Source organism: Tribolium madens, unplaced genomic scaffold (genome assembly GCF_015345945.1).
Source record: "Tribolium madens isolate multiple individuals breed KSU strain unplaced genomic scaffold, Tmad_KSU_1.1 Scaffold_3;HRSCAF=73;Tcas5.2_LG2, whole genome shotgun sequence".
Classification (NCBI taxonomy): Eukaryota; Metazoa; Arthropoda; class Insecta; order Coleoptera; family Tenebrionidae; genus Tribolium; species Tribolium madens.
Window position 1 is genome coordinate 3532210 of NW_025401006.1, and position 21886 is coordinate 3554095.

The window sequence follows — 21886 nt, forward strand, 5'->3', positions numbered from 1 at the left end:
TCGTAGTTGCATAGCAGCAACCAATGACACTGTTAAAGGGAGCAAGTCAAGCAGTGTCACTGGTTGCTGCTATGCAACTACGACCCGCGCATCTTTGCGACCCAACTTGAAATTGGTGAAAAAATTATAAAAATACACGTTATGTATGTTTCTTTGAATATTTTTTTATGTAATTGGACATTTATTTTAGCACAAATAAAATTCCTAAATTGGACACGTATTTTGAAATGATTAAAGTATATAAATATTTTGTCATACAAATCCTAATAATTATTTTATTTTAAATATTTTATCATAGGCGCTTTTCCCTACTGATATGAAAAATGCGTTTTTCAGCTTAGTATGCTGTTTATTGACACCTTTACTAATAGCTACATTTTGAAACCTGCACTAATAAATGGTTGTACATTATTAAAACAAGTAGGAGTTATACCACGTTCCAATAAAATTTTGTCTCTATCAATGCCACATGACGAAAAATAAATTATGATCGATGAGATTATGACGGTAGTTGGCTAAAAAATGATTTAATTGTTTTATTAAGCGTTGGATATTGGTCGACGAATATCACTGATGCCATGTCAAGCAACTGTACTGAAAACATGTTTTTTACCAATACAATGAAAGCCCAAAATCACAATACAAAAACTTCAAAGCATTTTTCTATATATTTAATAATGGAATTATAATAAAATACACAAAAGAACAATGGAAGCTTGTTGGATTGTTTCATCATTGATGCCCTGTGTCCGCAAATGTGGCAACGATTTCTGTAACAATAGGTCATTCGATGGAATTTACAAAGCAGGAGTTATAACGGAATTTTCTTAACGGAAATAGTAATAAATGCATAATGCCTGGAACATCAAATCATAGCAAATCATAATTTTTATACAAAAAACAGCCGAGCTGTTGTTCCTGATATGTTGGTAGTGGTGAGTCAATAGTGTCATTATAAAATATTTATAACTACGAGACTGTAGTTAATAAATTTTCAGACCAGTGTTATTTACAGCTGGCATAACATCAAAGATAACACCTGTATTCTATTAGGTAATTAGTGTGCATCGATGGGCGGGCGGTCTATGTTCAAAGTTTTAGTTCATTGGAGGGTGAATTTTATAGTTGAAGACCCATTTTATACGAATAAATATGGAAAACATTTCAACCATAGTATGTGGGGATTTAACAAATATTTCAAAACGTTAGTGAACAATTTAAGACATTTGAAGCAATAAAAACTCAATTAACTTCTGACAGGTGTAAAATACTTTCAGTAATTCAGCAACGACGTGACTTTGTACGCCGGCAAATTTTACGGTTATAAAGTTATCTACCTTATGATTATGGAGTATTATTCGTACACAGAGCACTAAAATACTTTTATGTATCCAGTGCAGATGCGACAAACTTTCAACAAGTCAAATATAATGAATTAACTGTTTGCAGATTGTCCACATGGCCCACGCGCTGAGGCGCATTTCCTACGCTACCTGTGATCCAGAACATCGTCTTTTTAGCTTCCTGGCCCGGGAACCAAAAGGCCACTTCAATCAACAATACTGCCACTCATTTATAAGTCGTTCGCCCGAACAGGTAGGTAAAAATTCAACTCCGAACCCAACACCTCTATTATATTGTGTGCAAACAGTAGCGGTTATTTCACCGTTAGTTGGTGATTTACTCCTCTTTAATTATAGCATAACACGTACTAAAATGGACTTTGGCTGCTCATAATTTATAATCGTAATTACTAGGAAGCTAGTTCTGCTTGTCACGCAATGCAATTCTTGCAGCCCCTTTTATGCTCGCCTGTATCTTGTCAGATTGTCTGGTCTCAGAACTAGCTTTAGAGAACATAAACGACAGATGACTAATATATTTGTCTGAGTGGGATTAAGCAATGAACATAAAGAAACATGCCTCGAAAATAAAGCACTGGGGTGGCGAAATGTTTTCCACTTGACAAAGAATCAAAGATTCACTATCATACATGCCCTTTTAAGTTATAATATTGAAAAATCAGTGGTGTCGTTTTACATTGAACAGTTCAAATTACTCGGTTGAAACAAAACCGGCAGCTGCAGTCTGGAGCCACAGTCGTGGATAACTCTCACAAAAACCTGTAATCATGAAAATCAGTATAATTATGTATATAAAGAATGCACTTAATTAGAACATTTTTACGTAACAGCTATCACGCAAGAAATTACCGGCTTGCCTGTTGAAATCAGAAAAAAAGTTCTATCATCAAAAATCATTTTCGTTTGGTCCTTGATGTGTTTTTCACTTGATTGGTTTCCGCAAACTATATTAAACCATCTCATGTCGTCACGTAATAATAGGAATATGGAACGTCGCTTAATCTGATCATGATTATTAAATTTAATTATAGTCCCTGTAGATCCGTTTAACTTATCTAGCTTAGGGAACATTGGCACCACGCTTTGAATACTTTGAATTTTAGTTGATTATGCCACCAAATTGATTGGATCAATAAAAAAATGAATTTATATATTTAAAGATCAATAAATCCTAAACTGAGAACTTAATTTCCAGTGAGGCTTGTGCCACTAAAAAGATAAAACTTGTTCCATTTGCCAATAAAGCCGTTAGATCCTAAGTCGCCATCGTCCATTTTAATAGATAAAAGGCGCTGATATGCTCTCAGAGCCAATAAGATGGGTATCGTGTAGCGAATAGCATACCATAAACATGCATTTATGGATGAAAAGTGACTTCCGTCCCACGCCAATTTGACCATTCCGCCGACTGATAACACTTGAGTGCAAACGACTTAATTTTATTATTGTCGTGATTAGATAAGTTGCCCAAATTCTGACCATGATTGGGACATGAATTAATAGCCATGTCTCGATACTAAATCAATAACTCCTACGAAATTTGGAATTTCATGTCAATATCCCATTAATTATTATTTAAAACTTGTACCACACGACACCTGTGTAATTCTAATAGACTTATTTTGTATTTGCAAAGGCCAAGTTGTTGAAACAGTTTGATAACAGCGTAGTAATGACGGAAAACTTCAACAAAAACGCGTCAAGAATGTTTTAAATTGTTGTGGTGCGGATCTTTACGATTCCTCCCTCCAACAGAAAAGCACAGTCTAACTTCAAAAAGTATTGTTCGCATAAAATACGCACACAATAATTCACACGATAAGTGCGTTTTATACCCACTAAACCAACAATCGAGGTGTTGATGAAAAGCGCAGGATTTAGAACGGTCACTATAAAATGCAAATAAACGATGAAACGCTTCCATTTATCCGACGAAATTAAATCACGTGGTTCCTTTGAAAAGTATATTAGGTAATGTTTTGGAATTAAGCGGTTTGGTCTTATCTTTGTGACAAAAATATGGTCGAGGTGTGAAATGACCAAGATCACTCTTTATTAGAGTGATAGAGGGGATATCGTCGGGGCCATCCGCCAACATAATTTTGAAATCGGATATTCTTATAGGTCCATCGCGCGCCCCTTATGAGGCTGTTTCTATTCCCTTTCAAAAAGAAAGCAATCTTGGTATTTGGAGGCAGGGAATAACGACAGCGAATGCTCAATTTGACTAAGACCATATGAGGCAGTGGTTGACGGCATGCTCTTTCAAGCAGTGCCATTGTTAGGATTTCAATACGACCGCTTCTCGATCCCAACTTTGGAAAAAGCAATTCTATTTATCCACATTCTATTAGAAAATTTCAAATTTAAGCTCCATGATAAGTAAGGGATTTGCAAACGTCTTCCCGACATTAAATATCTCCTCCTTTCAGTAAAAGTATACTCGCCGTAGTCCATTTGATGAAAATCCCATCTAGTAGTTCTTTTAAGTGTTTTTTAATGTCGTTTAAAACTCTAGCCATTTTATGAATAAGTTATAAGTTTTTTAATGGAACACTCGTCTACTTCTTGCATATCAGCTGCTAGGATTAAAGTTGAAATCTGTGTTTCTTTGGGAACGGCACGAAACGGTGGAACATTCGTATTTGTTTGAAAATGAATCAGTGCAGTTTGTCGAGAAAAATACATCAAAATACTTTCTCGACACGAACCAAAAACCACCACGATCAAATAACAAGAAATGAGCACTCTGGATACTGGATTTAATTAATAACCGTTCTGATCGACGTGTGTGCCCGTATTATTGGGCAATTTATTTTGAAAGTATATTAGCTGCCGTCGGCCATAATAAGAGACTGGGGCGGTAATATTTCACGGAAATGATGTGATTTTTTAATAGACGATTGGGCCATCGCGTGATTTACAGATATTTCGCAGGCGATCGAGCAGATGAACTCAAAATATTATCGTGTGTTTTCTCACTCCCCTCTTTCCTAGCCTCCGATAGAGATATTTGTGGACGTAAAATCATCTCGATAAACTTCAATTTCTAAATGTCTGAGCGAAAAGAATTTTGTCTATTTTCACGTCCGAATCTCCAATCCACCCGTTTTTCTGCGAGAAAGAGCAGGAGCTCTCTCTTCAAATTATTACATTTCAGTTCTGATAAACTCAATCATCGATACTAAATTAAATTAATTGAATACACATTCATTTCACAATATTTTACAAAACCTAATCAGTTGTTTCATGTAACAACATCCATTCCGAAAAATTTTTGACAGTCATTGAAACAAAACAAATTCATGTTTGCAATGTTCATCAAAAATATCATAATGTTGATACAAACATTCCATTTTTTGAATATCTTTATTCAATATATGAATCAATAAAATATGAGTTGTAATTATTGTTATTTTTGGTAATTGTTTGTAATGGTTGCTCCGTGTCAATTTAGGACATACATATATATTATTTTGCTCATTTGCTCCACATTTTCAAACCTGTTTGCGTTTTGTATTTGCAAATTTTGTCTTTTTTATAACATTCAACCATTTAGTTCTCCATCTGCTTAATTGTGAAAAAATATATAGTTTTTTAAATATCTGTGATAAAATACCGTTCTTTCAATTTTACAGCAGCTGTTTATCTCTTAGTAAATTAAATTCCAAATAAAGGAAACAAGAAATAAATTAATTATTGCTTCATGCTACGACGGGAATGCGTTTAGTCGCAGACATATGTGCTTTTAACACTCACATAAGGAAACAAAAAAGTTACAGTAATAATGGCGGTAATAACTGTGAATTACTACTTAGTCCGTTACGCTTTAGAGCTTGAAAAAATGTTACAATTTTTACATGATACGTCCCATCCAATTTCTCTGCAATCCATATGCCTATTCCACAGAGACCGAGTGAAATAAAACCAAATAGCCTGACAAATGAAAGAAGGAAGTATTCAAGTTTTCGCGTCAATTAGCGGATATGCGAACCGCACGCATCCGCGACCGCCCTTCTGTCTTCCTTCCGTAGTTCGGTCTTTTGTTTTAATGTGCATGGCTCATTTAAAACATTGCTAAAATGCTCGACTTTCCATTGTTGCACACAAAAACTCCCTGAATTGGCAAAGTCTCCTTTTCCATATTTTTTCTTCTCACTGTAATGGATGATCTTATGAACATGTAAATACCCAAAAGTGATATTCGTAGTCCGGTTTTTATAAAATCAGTCGTAGTGTTTGAATTTCTTCTAAAGAAGTATATACTTAAAGGTGCGTTCTGTTTAAGTGTCAGTAACACTGTTGATTCTTTAAGCCACAATAGCAAATATATTGAAACTATAAGAAGATTTAAATGCTTCTTAATTAGTTGGAAAAATATTTATCCAACATCTTCGAAAATGCACGCCTACCTTATTTATTCAGAACATCGCTTATTCCGCGTCTTCGTATAGTTTCCTTTCTCTTCGCTCATTACGACCCAACACACAGCTAACTTGTTGAATCAATATTGTTACAGATGGTATGTAGACTATTTATTAGGCGGGTTTATTGTTATTTTGTAAAGTGTGTTCTTTTCCCATAACTGCTACTTTAACTTAACTTTATTACCAATTTTGCATTGAATAAGAAATGAACCGTGGGAGGACCGCGATAAATGTAACACTTCTTGAACCCTCCCCACACATATTTAATATTCATGCGATTCATGTAAATCTTCAACTTTCTATTCTGTTGATAAAGGGAAAATTACTCACATCCATCACAAAAATGGAAATGTGTAGGAGTTCATGTCAGTTTAAAATTTTCCTCGAAAATATGGTATGCAGTGCGACTTTTTGAACCATTTGGAAAGAATGTTGCAGTCGCGAAGCTGTTTTTCTATTTTCCATAAATATTTATTAATCAGGTAATGAAATCCGTGGTATGTTGAGTGTTAAGATCTTTCTCAAAATTTGCTATAATCCACATAAATCTTGCGCTTCGCTGGGGCGAAATGCCTCTGATAGCAAGTAATCTCGCAAAGAAACGTTCGGTTCTGGTCGTGCCAGTGACAACATTCCAAGAGTGGCACTCGGAGGATCGGAGAGGAGTCAGTCACTGGAGCCAGCGCCGCCAGTACCGCGAGTACCTCAGTCGGACTCACCAACTATCGCGGGGTGTTGTGTTGCAAGTGAATCCTCTACGCAATGTGCAACAATAATAAATTCAGTGGTGCACTGTGTCTGTGAAAATGGGGCGCTTGGGCAAGGCCAACCTTTCAACTCCCAACATCAAGGTTCATTACAAGAAACTGGTGGACGACTACACCGGAAATCGGGACGCTTTGAAGATAATGCCGGCGTTACCAGAGTACCTGTCGTACTGCTGCCATCATTGCGGCCACACGCAAAAACTACAGGTAATTCGAACCGACCGACCTTTACATGGTGAAAGCAACTTCTGCATACCGACACGACGAATAAAATGTTATTCTTGAGTAACACATGCGGGAGATCTTAGTTTTACAATTGGATTCGTATTGTTTTTGAGGACCAGTGCTGGAATGCAGCTGGTCTTTGCTGGATATGCCATGTGGTGCGCGCTGGTCAACGACCTGATAGGTACTCTTGATGTGCACTTTTAGCTGCTGAATTCATAGGCAGTGACTCATTCAATAAAGCTGCACAGTCCTTAATCGCAACAGTTTCAGCACAAATCTAAATTAAAATAGACCGGCAACTAGCTTTCCAGCAACTGTTATTATCTTGATAAGGCTCATCATTCTGAGATGATGCACATTCAATCACAACTAGATTATCTTCCTAGCCTTGGATTCTCAAATGGCCAATGTAAATTTATAATTGAACTCATCTGTTCTGTAATGATGAACGAGATGGTATTTTTAACAGTCATTACATAACATTGAAAAGAAATGTCGTTTTTTAATAATCCTGCATGCAGTTAAGAGATGCAATGCTTTGTTATTTTTTTTTGTATGTACGGGGTGGCTATCGATTCTCCAGAGGGCAAACATGTAATATTTTCAGTGATGAAACGTTCTACATAAAGCTTTAAGTCATCCGAGATTTAAAAGTATTTAAGGTTGTTTCGGTGTGATTTAGCGATTCTTTTGATACAGACCGTAACATGTTGAAAAAGAGTCAGCTGCGAAACGAGAAATTCATATGAATGTGGACGAATGGTGCTTGAAAAGGATGAATTCTGTGTGGCTTATTATTTTCACTTCATGGTACCTTGACAGCAACATCGGCTAGATCCCGGTGTGCAGGGCCGGATTTTTTCACTAAAAATCGACAATGGGATAATGAAGTGTAGGAGATGGCTTTTTGAAACAGCCGTCGCAGGTCACAATGGCGTAATTGGAGTTTCATTCAGATGTGTTATTTGCAAAGAATGAACTCGCTTCACTTCACTATAATCGACTGGTCTCTGGATTTATGCACCTATGACGGACTTATCCTGCCATAGTAAATAACGCCATTGTGACAATGGCACAAAAAGTCCACTCTTCAGTACATCTTTTTATCCTCTTCTAGAGCTTTTATTGACTTTGACGGTCTTTTAACTTTGCGTTACAATGTATTTAACGGCTTTTGATGGAGTATTACTTTCACAATAATGCAAAATACGGTTTGATAAGGCGCCTTAGGGGACCTCCTCCATGTGTTTTCTTTTACTGCATTCATGGAACTTTATATTCCGCTTTTATTGCCCAATATGTTTTTATCTGAGCAAACGGTGTTGCACTTATACAATCGCTTCTCAATGTACATACATCAAGCGTAATTTATTTATCGAATGAGTACAAGTTTTGCCAGAATGTCGCATATTCTCCTGAATTTTTGCATGAGAAACATCATAGTTTTTTCTCTCCTCGGAGAATACCAACTAATCACGGCCATTTCCAGTACGCGATGTGCGGAATTCCGGTGCGTTACTCGTCTCGTTCCACTGAAATACTAACCGCCGTAGCCGTTATTCAAATTCCGGAGGGCTAAGGTCACCACACACGCAATAGAAGAAGTTGGCGCTCACTAAACGTATTTTTATTTGGCGAAACCAGTCGATTCAAGGTCAGCTTGTGTAAGGTGTACATAAAACAATTGCGGAACAAGCATGGCCGTCTACTTCATTGCAACTGCACCAATGCCGGATAGACGCCATTTGCCAGCCATCAGCTCAATCTAGGAATGTACTTCTTGACTGTTTCCATTACGCAAACATTGTCTTTCCAGGAATCTATACCTCGATGGCTTGTCAGTAACAATTAATTAGCAAAAGCAAAAAACATGCGAGAATTTGAAGAATTTTTAGATGGGCTGTGTGTAATTAGCCCTGATGGTCATGCCGCACCTTTAGATTTAGCCGAAATGTAAAGAAGCAAAGTCACACCCTGATGACTTCCCGGATACAGCGCTGTTTAACATATCAAAATCACCCTTAATTTATGTAATGTTGTAAAACCTGAGATAAAACGCATGGTATGAAAGGAAGAACCGAGCTTTAGGACTAGCCCGGAAACTGCTATTTACAACAGTATAAATAGTGTTTTATTGCTACGTAGAGCGTGGGCGGTTATAAGCGGCGCCATTTACAATTTCTTGCAAAAGTGTGGTGATAAAATGTTTATGCTTATGCACACATGGACTTATCAAGCTAACATATCCCATGAATGGAAAGTAAAATCCAAACATTACCAGCAGGATGTGTATCAAAACATGTGTTTAAATTAGCACAAGACCACCAAAACTGTAACCAAATTTTTGAACGACTGTACCTCATCATAACTTGAATCAAGTCCCTTTTGTGCGACAGGCAATTTAAGATGTGATTGATTTTCCTAAAATGTATTTTACATTCAGAAAAAGTCATTAATTCAAAGCATGTTTCCGCCTGCTCACTGTTTTCATAAACATTTCAATATAGAATAAGTACAATTGGAATATAAAGGACAATAATGTAACACTAAGTGTAAATGGGCCTTATCGCCGGAACAGCAGCACCGTTTTGATCGCGGCAAAAGTGCTATAAAGAACAATAACAACGGAACAAAAAGTTCGTGATTTGCAAGTTCATTTAATAAATTTATTAAACGAGGCAGTGTGCACAATGGCATAGTTTTTACAAACGGCGAGAATATGCAAATCTGAGAATTTTAATTTTAAGCATGTAAAGTCTTTGTTTTGGCTGAAGGGCGTATAAATGTAACATGTCTAGAGGGGGTGGCGACTCGGCCATTCATAAACATTAAAAGTTCGTCCTGCGACAGCAAAGAACAATACCATACCACCGTACGTCCCGTGTGAAGCCATCCTTACCTAATGTAATGTTATTACGTTCATATTCATATGCATATTGCCGGATTTAAATTAGGCCCCGGGACGCGATAATAAAATACAACGGGCAGTAATTGTACACTACACAATAACCTGGTAACTGTGGCTTGGGATTGAGGCTAATAGGGATGACGGAGGTTAACCAAATATTTCAATTATGTTACTAGAGAAACATGACAGCGGAAGCGAGATAATTCTGATATGAACAATTTAGGAATCACTAAATAAAAACCTTGTGCACTAATATACGCGTTGGAACGAAGAACTTAAATTAAAATTTTCCTGGGAAATATTTCAAGTATTTTGAATGCGAGAACGACTCAGGTGGAACATCGCAAACAAGGGATTAAGCGGAGTGTAAAGTATTTGATTACTAAAATTGATGAAATCGAGCTCAGCCTTAATAGCTAACAGATAGGACAGCTGCTGATTTCCACGTTGAATATGCAACCGAACGACCCTTTCAAGATGATTACTTCAAAAAACCGTTAAAATTCGAAATTCGTATGCCGAAATAGAAAAAAAAATATATAGCATACATTTTTCACATTCCACTAAATGGGGAAAACACAGCTTTTATTATCGATCTATTAATCGATTTGTGTTTAGATTTGGCGGCTCAAAATTGATCAATTAAACGAAATTAATTAGATAATCTGCTCTATTAACGAAAAACAGTCGAAAACCATTAACATTCTTTTATGTTATTAACGTATTTAAATGAAATTATGCAAAATTACTTTTTCCGCCTCCGTTTGCATATTTATTGCATTACTACTAAAAGCAATCTAGATAAATAGCAAAACTCATTACACAGAAGTTCTAACTCCTCATCAAGTAATTATATAGAACGCATCTGTTTTTTATTAAAAAGTAGTCCACGTTTAGAAAAAAATTGCTACACTAGTTAGCGGATTGGACTTAATTATAAAAGAATTTATAAATTAGGCGTCAGTGGGCTAAGTTTAGATTTCTCTAGTCGAATTTGTGTTAATCAAAGATATTTGATGCAGAAACTTTTCCTCGGATTTTTCACATATGGCAGAAAGCTGACACAAACATTACTTGATGTTAATTAAATAATTAAAAATTCTTCTTTGAAAATTATTAAGAGGATATGTGTTAAATTGTCAGGGGCCCTCATGCTGTTTGTGTTCATAATTTTTCCAGCAATTAACCAGTTTGACTTCCAGTTTACGTGGACAGACAGAATTAATCTTCCATCAAGGAAATATCATTCTCTTAGGAATTTATTTTGCATAATACTCTCAATGTTTACGAGAATATACATATTCATGCTACTATCGATAAAAATAGTTTACTGCACAGTATAAATGCGAAAATATTACAAAATGACTCCATTAAACCAATCGAGCACACTTTGAATTACTGTTATTTTATCAGCGGTCATAAATCTTCATCTTTAATTCTAATAGAGGCAATGAAACTGTTATTTGGCTATCAAATTTTTATTAACCGTGGCATCTCAGAGAACCATGCAGCAAAAATAATTTTCTGAAATTCGTTATTGTTTTCACTCTCTCTCACTCACTCCCCCCGAGCTTTAATTACGTTTATTAACATTCAAGGGTGATAATCCCCATTTATGTTACTGAACGAAACAATAAAAATTAAAATGCGAGTCAAAAGATACCGGAATAAATCTCGCAACTCCGGATTACAGACTCCGGACTAAAGAAGATGCTCTGTACCGCAATAACTTTGCATGTAAATAGCGTAAGGCCGCAGGAAGTAGGAGGTACAAATTACGGCGCCTTTGTTTCATCAATTTAAAAGTCAACTGGGGATGTTCCACAGAAGCGTGATTGCATTCCGGCCGCAGCTTGATACCGGCAAAACGCCTCGAATAGAGGAAAGACGTGCAAACTAGACCTGTATGTAAATTTATTAATTACTTCGCCTGTTCTTCCATGAATGAATTTGCAACGCGTGATGAAATGGAAATGGGACAGAACAAGAAATACTCGATGCCGAACACAAGTCCATGAATTCAGCCAATAGAGGTAGACATTGATATAGATGCTCTGTCACACTACCTCATCTACACGATCTATCACAAAACATTCCTATGCAATCAGTGAAATGCGTTTGTATTACGAATATGTGCTTACTTCTTCTATTTCCATCGACATGTCATCCACATTTTTTTGTGGATGAAGAATCACAATTTTTCATTTAAAATATTATGATGCGGAGTTTTGCAGATGATGAATTAAATTAGTCTTCACGTTTTTATTTGATAGTCACAATAAGACCGGGATTGTTGTGGAAGCAAAGATTTCCCCTTTGTTAAAAGACGCGATATTAAAAAAAGCAAGTTTATGTGGGTCTGCATTATTCTCACAATGAACTTTATCACGTTTTTCAACAGAAAATTGGGGGGAAAAATGATCTCCGCTCCATTTAATTAAGTAAGAATTGAAACAGCCCTCATTGGCAATAAATTACGAAGAACACGGTTGCTGCACAAATATTTGAAATTCACTTTTACGAAAACATAAATTGTCTGTAGTAAAAAAAAGAAGTTAAACATTTGATTAATAGAATTGATAAGTTTTTGAGTGTCTTGTCAGTTCTTTGAAGTATTAAAAAAAATCTACAAATGCGAAGACAATTGCTTCTGTTTTTTAGCTTCCTCAATTAAGTTGATTAGCTGTTTCAACTGCACCTAATTTAGAAGGCAAAAACTAGCATTCACTTAGCACCGGAAAGGTTTTTGTCGGTACAAAATCACATTGATTAGCTGTGAAATGTTAACGGAGCGAACGCGAAAACTTAAAGATGAACAGCCCTTTTACTATTATAAATATAAGAGAAAAACTCTATCAACAGTTGGGTGCACACCAACGCGCAGTTTTAGTCAAGTCAGTTTGACGTAAACACTCATTAGATAAAGGGCTTTGTCTTAACTTCTGCTCAAAGTGCCCACCTAGTGTGAATAGACCACGGCAATGTTGCGTGAACTGACTTTGAGCAAGTATTAAATTCCAGAGTGTCTGTCAAGTTTATTACAGGTGCATCCTCACGGGGGAAACCCTCAATGTAAATAATTTAGCTGAGAAGGCGTGTAATAGTAACTACGACCACCGGGATCGTAAACTTCATAGCCAATTTTAAGTTTATTGCTAGAAAACTTTTGATTTTTTACCACGGTCTTAATAGAGGCAAAGAGAAAAAGTGTAATCGATCTCAGCTCGGGCTTCCGAAAATGGATTGAATTATAACCGGCTTAATGCCTCTAAAGTAGATAGATTGTCGGGTGTTTTTGCAAATCGTCCCGAAAAAATCGCCTTTGCCAGGCTTCTTTTAGACGCTTCTTTTACGACATTTATTCAAATCAGTTCAGTTTTAGCGAGGTTAAATCAATTTGCGAAGCAACAAGGGGACGTTTTTTGCCAACGAAAGACTAATAAATTCGGTTTTGCCTATGGATGAGAGTAGAATCATCATGGAATGTTTTGCGGAGAAATGAGTGGGAGGCATTTCTATAAGATTGGAAGATCTCGGTAAAGTTTCCTTATGCTACCTGGTTCGGAATGTAGAGAATGCGGTCTGTCCACGCCTCACTGCAACCACGACCAGCTGGTCCATCTATACATCTTTTCCAAATATTCACGACTTTTCGAGCGTAAGCGACAAATTACCGAAAACGGACCGGTCATTCCACATATTCGTATCTATCATTTTAAGACGCTTTATTACATTAGCTCACAATAAATCACTTAATCGTATTATTCAAATTTCAAATTGAATCTAGATCTAAATTACCTCAAGATGAGAAATACAAACACAAATGACTTAAATACACGACACACGACATTGATTCAGACTAAATAATGCACGTAATTGAGAGCTAGAACACAATTTTGTAATTTTGCACGTTATTATGGTAATTTAGAATACAAATATACAATTACGTTAAAGTAATGTCGCTTTTAACGTTCATGGTGCATTTTGTCAACAATGGAACGCCTCTGGAAATTCTATACACTCGATCATAATTTTTTTTAGAGAATCAGCATCTCATATTATTCGATTTAAATAAATATGTTTGAAGAAAGTTGACATGAGATGAGAATTATATTTGAAAGCTGATATTGCACAGACCTTGGGTACATTACGCCTCATACAAGAAAAATTTAATAAAAATTCTTTCATTATGTCGAGTATTCTTAATTGTTAAGTGCAGAAACATTCTTGATTAAAAATTAAAAAACTGAGAGCCCTTCAAGCGTTTGAAAATCGGAAAATCGGTATCCGATAACTGGCTAATATGCTAGGAGTAAATATTAATTTTTTATTGTAAAATCGAGTTAATTACATTTGTTAAAAAATATACCTAAACGGCTAAAATGTTATGATCATTTTGCAAAAAGTATGTCGAATATGCGAACATAGCTGCAGGCAAGAACTGGCCACGTGCAGAAAACTAGGTATTTAATCACTATACTTATCTGTTATCAAGTTTGTGAAATGTTTAAATTAATTTAAGGATGTATTAGAAAGTACACATCAAATTGTGACAGCTGCCGGAAAACAGATTCTTCTCAACTCTTCACTTCTGATTGGTCTCATGTAATTTCTATCTCGATCGAAATGAACGCAAATTGTATTCCTACTTAACTAATGCACGTTAGTAATAAATATTCACAAGTCGTCCAAGCTTATTTTCTCACTGCTAAGCCATCAACGTCTCCAAGAATCATCAAGAAACAAGCTTTTTCCCGCAAAAACATGTCTTGCGCTTTCATTTTATCTATTTGTAACCGTACTTTGATGCAAATGTTGTAACATTGTGTATGTTGATAGAGACGCATAAATCAGGTGAAGCCGTCACAGCCACTATGTTTTACGAATATCTCTATCGATTTTCTGGCCACATAGGGTCAATTTTTGATTTTAATATCTCTTATATGGAGTCCGAGGAATGTCCAAGTGACGGTCGCGTTTACTACATGACCCGTCAGACCTCGTTCATGACATTCCAGTACTTCAGCAATATAGTTTTACGACGGGTCTTGGGATTGCAGATGCCTCGCTTCGAGTACTGAGCCACTCGTAAACTATATAACTTTTCCACGCCAAAGAGTGAAGAAGGAAATTCAAACACCGGATGGATAGGTCAGAACTTGAGATAATTAAATTCGACAAAACCTGTACTGCTAGACAAACAATGGGGAGTCGCAATTAGGTACATCAAGTGTACAGAAAAAGAATTGTTATTCCAAATTCCCGATTTTGAATCAACTCTTCAAACACAATAGTCCGAATTTTTTTATTCCCATGATAAGCCGATTCGGGTCACTGCCATCATCTTTATTACGTCACACATTCTGAATCCGCCCCGTAATTGGATTCACGATATTTGAACATCATAGCATAGTTAACGACTTGCCATAAACTATAAAATTGACCTCACAGGAAAGCTCAATCACGCGCCATGAAAAATCACATTAGATAAAACACCACTTTGTAATTTACTGTGACACTAAATTAATAAAAAAAATAATGCTAGAATTTGTCAGTTCTTTACACCGTATAATAGTTTAGTTTTTTATGATAAACTATCCCTTAGTCGAAGAAGTTCAGGAGGAAACATGACGCACATTTATTATTTATTGGTTCATATTGGGGGAGATTGCGAGCAATGTCATATCGCAGCGGAAACGTTATTTCTTATATTAAATTTTCCCGATGGTCAGTTTGAATAAACCGTAACGTATCTACGACTCAGGTAACGAAATTAGGACACATAAATCTTACAACCGAGTGACACAAATTACACAATCTTACTCAATCTCGTGATGCACATTATCTTTAACTACATTGAAATGGAGCGTCTCGCGTGCTCTCGAAACGTGACAATCTAGGCATATTGTTTAACCGCAAACGACTCCTCTTTGTGGTATAGCAAATAAAGTGCGACCATATATCATAATTTGAATTATACTAAGTCAACTATTGAAAAATTATGAACTCAAACGACTGCAGTGATTTGCTCAAACAGCATAGGTAATCCGCAAATCAAATATAACGTAGGTATATTATCGTAGAGGATGCATCCTTGATGAAACAGCTCGTCATTCCGTCGCCATTCACATATAAGGTAGAGTTTGTATAACGGCGGATGTATTTACTCAAACTCTGACGTTGATTACACATCTTCACATTATAAGCCCTTCCACTTTTCGTAAACGCGCGACTTCATAAGCTTCTTTTAGTTTCTCAGTCATCAGGCTTAATTCAGGATATTAAACCTTATCATTTAATGAGCAATTTGATTGAACCACCCTTCTCTTTCTAGGACGGAAGAGAGGAAGTAATTTCAGTTCAAGAAGTGCCATGATTAAAGGCGACTAGAATTAGCTATGTCTGGGTTTAATCGGCAGGAATGGAATTATGAAGATCGTTGGATAACTCGTATTAACTTCCCCCAATAGACATGTTTATTTTAGAACGGTTTTACGGTGTCAAGGATGAAGAATATACAACTTGTCAAACACTGTTATCTAAATTTATAGCAAATTGTAATTGTTTATGCTCTGGTTCACAACTGCAGGAAATTTGTTTCTTTTTCCTGCAGAACAGCTTCCTTGGGAGAACATTTACATAATAATAATCATAATCAGAAAGAACTACAATTAATTAAACGTTCTATTCGAATTCCAAGATAACACAAAATAATACTGCGATGTAACTTTTTGGAAAGAGATTTACATAAATACAATAAAGTTATCAAGAAATCTAATCTTAGGGATTTTTTGTAAATATTCACACGGTGGAAATTAACTGTAATATTATTGTTGGAAAGTATGTAAATTGAAAAGTAAATTTCTAACAACACCCGACTATTATGAACGGTGTATTTTGAGGCGTCTTTAAATAGAGTCCTTAATGAAAGCCATTTTCTTTCCGTTAATAAAAGTAGTTAGCAGCCACTAATGGACCTATTTTTAGTTTTATCATGAATAACTACTTTAATTACTTTATTTTCTTTTTCTGTTTTCAATTAATTTAGCTTAATGGAAGTGAGTTTTCTGAGAAAATTTAAATAGAATATATTGAGCATTCAGTGTCCTGTAAAACGTTCTGTCTATACCGGATCTGTTGAATGGCAACAATGAAGCACCCCGAGCTTTATTATGATATATTATTACCTGTGGGATTGCGTTACCTGCTGATGACAGTCTTACAATGAAGATATATACTTCAAAATGGCACAGCGCGTTCTCGTAAATTTCAATGGCATGTCGCAATATATTTCTGACGCTTTTGTGACCACATTGTGTAACGGCATTTATAATATCTGGAAATTAAATAATCATTCTTTTTAAGCGTTTTTTTGTAGAAATGGCACTAGTTGACCGTTCTCTCTAGCTATGATTTGCGTGTGCATCGACCCAAACATTTTCCAGATAATCATAGCAATTTTGTTCTTGAATTTTTGTCCTGCTGTCCTTTATGTAATTTATTCATGGTAAAATCTGGGGACAAAATTTCCTGCTGAATTATTCGTCGCAGCTGAAGTGTCCAATTTATGGCATTTAACCTCGATAATATTGAATTTCTTTGAGTGGCGGAAAGTGTCTGCGACGTCCCTTGAGACGTCAGTTACCTCCACGTATAGTAGAAAGCAAGCAAATAGAACAGTTTTCCGTCTGAATGCTATTTCGTGTTCGGTGATTTCTGAGTGATAGCAACACGCACGATCCATTATCCACCTGTGGTGGCCTTTGCCTCGTAAACCCACGCCAAGCATTCTGTTCATTAAAGACAGCTTCGATAGGAGGGTATAATTATCGCGCATCTGAATATTTCATCTAGAGTTTTGATACAACAATTTAATCATGACTTACATGAACAGGTGATTGATGCTGCGGCCCGGAACAATTTACAACAAACAGAAAGCTCAAATATTTAACTTTGACATTCGCAAGTGCCACAAAATGAGATTGATGTGATACATGTACGAAAGTAATTTGGTTAATGTATGATGAATGAGAACTTCAAATTATGAAGTTGAGGGACCCTAATCAACTTACTAATAAAATAAACCTGGAAGTTAATGTGAGGGTAAATAATCGAGTGTTTTTGAAGGTTTCATTAACCACTTCATTTGCTAAATAAATTGAAGTAGTCTCAAGAGACCGAAAATAAAATCAAGGCAAGAATTATGATAAAATACACACTCCCCTCGTCGAAAACTTGACTTCGTATAAGAATAAGCAAAGTCATTAATTAGCTTAACGAGCTGTGGCTACTTTAATTATAAGGCAAAGCGGGAGAGAACTAACTAAAGTCATTTGATTACCGTTCAACCGTCAATTCAGATTAAAGAAATCCACTGTTTTTGCACTTTTAACTACGTTTCTTTTCCACTTCTTTAACACAGTCATTAATTATTTATCAAGAACATACACCGGATGCATTCTGACTTAAACACGTTTTGATTGATTAGGACTCGCTTACCGCATAACAGCTAATCCAAATGATCCTCTCTTGAGTAATGGATGAGCACTGCATATCCAGTTGCATTTTGCTTTTCCCACACTGACCTTAAAAGCAACATTCATCTTCATCGCTCCATCAACTAAAAATATTAAGTAGACTACAACACTGATTTTACAGACATTTTTCTATTAAAAATTATAATGCGATAATTATTCCAATTATACTAAAAAAATAGGAACAAGTAGCTTGCGGTAGTCGGCTTGCTGATGGCTTAATTATATCTTTTTTTCTATTAAAGATCTTTTTACGTCTACTTTTTAATAATATAATAATAATATATTAATTGAGAAATTAATTTTCGCAATAAAATGATGTTTCAAATTAAAATTAAAGAGGAGTTAATAAAGTCGAATCAATTTGTTTTCAGCGAAATAAAGTTAACAGAACGTGTTATTAGAGCATTTCTAATAAAACTGAAATTCTATAAGTGCAGTAAAAGTTTCTCTATGGAATCCCTAGTGGGGCTTTATTTTTATTCAGTTTCTAACGCTTTGAGAAAAATGAAATAACAACATGGAATAGACAGATGAATCCACGTACTTCCAGTAACTATAAACCCGTCGTTTCAATTTGCTTTTACTGTGTCTATCATTAAATGCAGCGAAATTTTACAGTTACTTAATAAAATGTTCGGTAATTTCAATTTTTATTCTCTTGTATATCAGAAAAGTGTTCGTAAAGAAGTCCAGTTATGTTCAAAGCTCTGTCATCCTAAAACCGACATGAAAGTCGATATGAGCGTCGATTTCGGTTCTTTTGTTTGCATAGCAGTGGACGGCGGCAGCGATCATTTCGCCAATTTATCACTTGACCGCACGTAACGTCAAGTCAAGAACATCTTCGATTACTAGTGATTAATGGAGATTGTTTGAAAGGGAAACTTTGATGAAAAATAACACTGATGATGGTCACACTTGGGACCCAGTAAAAAACTTCTGTCATCGCCCTATTTATTGTTGGCAATTTTTGTTTCAGGCTGAAGAACTCAACTCGATTGTTGGAAATGCATTTCGGATGGCTTATGCGGCGCAGCTGCAGAAGCAACCCACCTTTCAAGACGTAATTGCATCTCAATTGGATCAAACACAAACGAATAAAGTGCTTTGGGTAAGGGTTTCTCACGATTAGACACGAGTTTATATTTAAAAAAAAAATACGCGGACGAATGCTACGATTTGTACTCCCCCATCTATCCATTAAATACGGGCCCAACTTTTAATGCGTTTGCATTTGTTTCAGACGAAAGAATTATCGGTCACGTTGAAGAAAGATAAATCGTCGCATCAAGCAAACAATAATCAGTCGAGCGAAATGGATGTTCAACTGACGAATTCCGAAGCCTCGACTTTGCGTCTAGTGCCGCCGACCACAATTCCCGGTCTGAAACCGTCCCATAAATACAACGTTTTAGGTCCATCTGAGAAGCCTCAGTCCCAGCAGAGCACCCCTAGCAGCGACGAGAGTAATTCTCCGACTGAAATGAATTCATATAAAAGAATGACTGAAAAACCGCCCTTGATCAAGCGAATCGCAATGGGGCTGACTGGCAACCACCACGACAACGACGAAGACAGCTGTCCTTTAGTGAGCGAAAATAACAGCTCTCCGGGGAGTCCCACGAATCGGCCGCTTTCGGGTGGCTACGTCAACGAATCTACCACCGATGCGGATAATCGCATCAATAAAACGAACGTTGTAGATAACTTAAAAAACGATATCGTTGAAAGCATTAACTCGAATCTCACCAAACATATAGAAATTGACAACAGTAGACTTCTGCAAAACTCGCCCGCTTCGACGGAACAAGAATTCAAATCAAAAAGGATATCTCAGATTAGTTCGAGCAGTTCCAGTTCGTGTCCACAAACCGGGACTGAAACCACCTTATTAGGCCTAACACCGACGCCACCCCCACTTCCGGAAAGAACCGATTCTTTAAATAACAAAGAGGAGGGCGAACTGAGGACGGCTCCGTGGTTTCAAGCCGGCATACCCCGTGAAATTGCCTTGGAAATACTAGCGCAAGAACCGGTGGGAGCTTTCATGGTGAGGGAAAGCACCAGCAAACCAGGATGTTTTGCGCTTTCACTCAGAGTGCCGAGGAGCTTTCAGCCAACGGGCATCGCTCATTACCTCATCGTCAGAACGAATAAAGGCTACAAAATTAAGGTGGGCTTCAATTGTTGTTTGGCAAATGCTATCAAAAGACTGGGGTATCAAAGTGTAATGATGACTTGGCACCCGAGGGCCACACTTATTTAAACTTAACGTCAACAAAGGGGCTTGACGAAACTTTTAAATTACCACCGTTTGTGTTGATAACGAAAGATAAAACAAACTTGGTTGAATTCTTGTACTATCATCGAGCTTTTAGCGAAAGCTTGGAGAATTTACACAGATTGTAACTTTACACAAAAATTTACTTGAAGGTCTGGCGAAGAAATGCTTATTTATCACTTTGAAACCTTTCAAATCCATAAGGTTGCAGTAAAATACAAATAGCGCTGAAGGGTCGGTAAAATATGTAGTACGCCATAAAATAAATCGCTAACTGTGCTTGTAAAGTTCCGGGAGTGGCCAATCTTTTAACTAATTGTGTTTTTGTTAACGTTGGCTTTCTTGTTGCAGGGCTTTACGAAAGAGTTTACGACGCTGACGTCGTTGATAACGCACCATTCTGTGATGCCTGAACTTCTGCCGTGTCCTCTATCTCTGAGTCGCTACAATCCCAGTTTCGTAAAATCGGATTCGAAGAGAGATTTCGCCGACATTGACTTGGATCCGGACTATAACACATTAGCAGATTTCCGAAAAATGATGGCTGATTTAAACGTTTAAAACCAAAAGTGTCGTCGTGACAGTGAACTAGTCGAGAAAAAATGTGAATAAAAAAGACGCAATTTTGTGTACCTTGTGATACCTTGAATAATAATTAATAAAGTGTTTCCACGATTTATTACTAGTGTACTTATTAACAAATTGACATGTTTTGTTTCTTTTTTACTTGAGGCGAAATTTATGACTTACTTACAGTTGTATCCTCTCTTTACAAGCAAAAATTGCTGGTAATGAATTTTGCTTATAAATTTTGTCAGTGATTTGTTGGACCAATGAAATCTGTTATATGTAAATGTAAAATTAATTTAAGTCACCTAGTCGTATATGCGCAGTGAATTTTTTGTAAATATATACAAAAAAAGTTGAAATTATTGAGAGCCATCGTCGAGCTATATTTTAAGAACAACCATTGTTTTGTCAATTGTTTGTACTTGTTGTTACACTTTGTAACTTGTTAACTTAATGTTAAAGCGAAAAGTGTTCAAAATAACGGACGCACCTATAACCCATTCCCAGTTGTCGAAATTACACAACTCATTAATTTTGTATACTAGTCACGAAAATGGTTAATTATTCTAATTCCTTTGTTATCTCTGTGTGTAACATACATACCTGCTTTGTTTCATCTAATGTTCATTACGTAAATAGCATGTCTAATCCGTAAGCTTGCACAAGTATACAGATGTACAGGTTAAAATTGTATATTATTTATTTATTTCTTGTAATAAATTTTGAATTTATTTATAAATAAGCACTTATATTCCTCTTACCACATGTCTACCTAATAGTGCTTTTTTGAATCAAATCTCCCGC

General features: G+C 36.2%; 1 protein-coding gene across 4 annotated transcripts in view; it reads left to right on the top strand.

Moving 5' to 3' along the window:
- Positions 1-21821, top strand: part of LOC123007125 — a 117555-nt gene extending 95734 nt beyond the window's left edge. For 2 of the 4 annotated variants that reach the window (XM_044402191.1, XM_044402194.1), the window contains 4 exons: positions 1450-1596; positions 19211-19342; positions 19475-20404; positions 20864-21821. In XM_044402191.1, the coding sequence (XP_044258126.1) occupies positions 1450-1596; positions 19211-19342; positions 19475-20404; positions 20864-21073 (1419 nt within the window). In that variant the 3' untranslated portion in view covers positions 21074-21821. Of the gene's footprint in view, positions 1-1449; positions 1597-6453; positions 6766-19210; positions 19343-19474; positions 20405-20863 lie in introns of those variants that run through there. The other 2 variants (XM_044402193.1, XM_044402192.1) reach the window with 2 other exon arrangements.
- Positions 21822-21886: the final 65 nt, after the last annotated feature.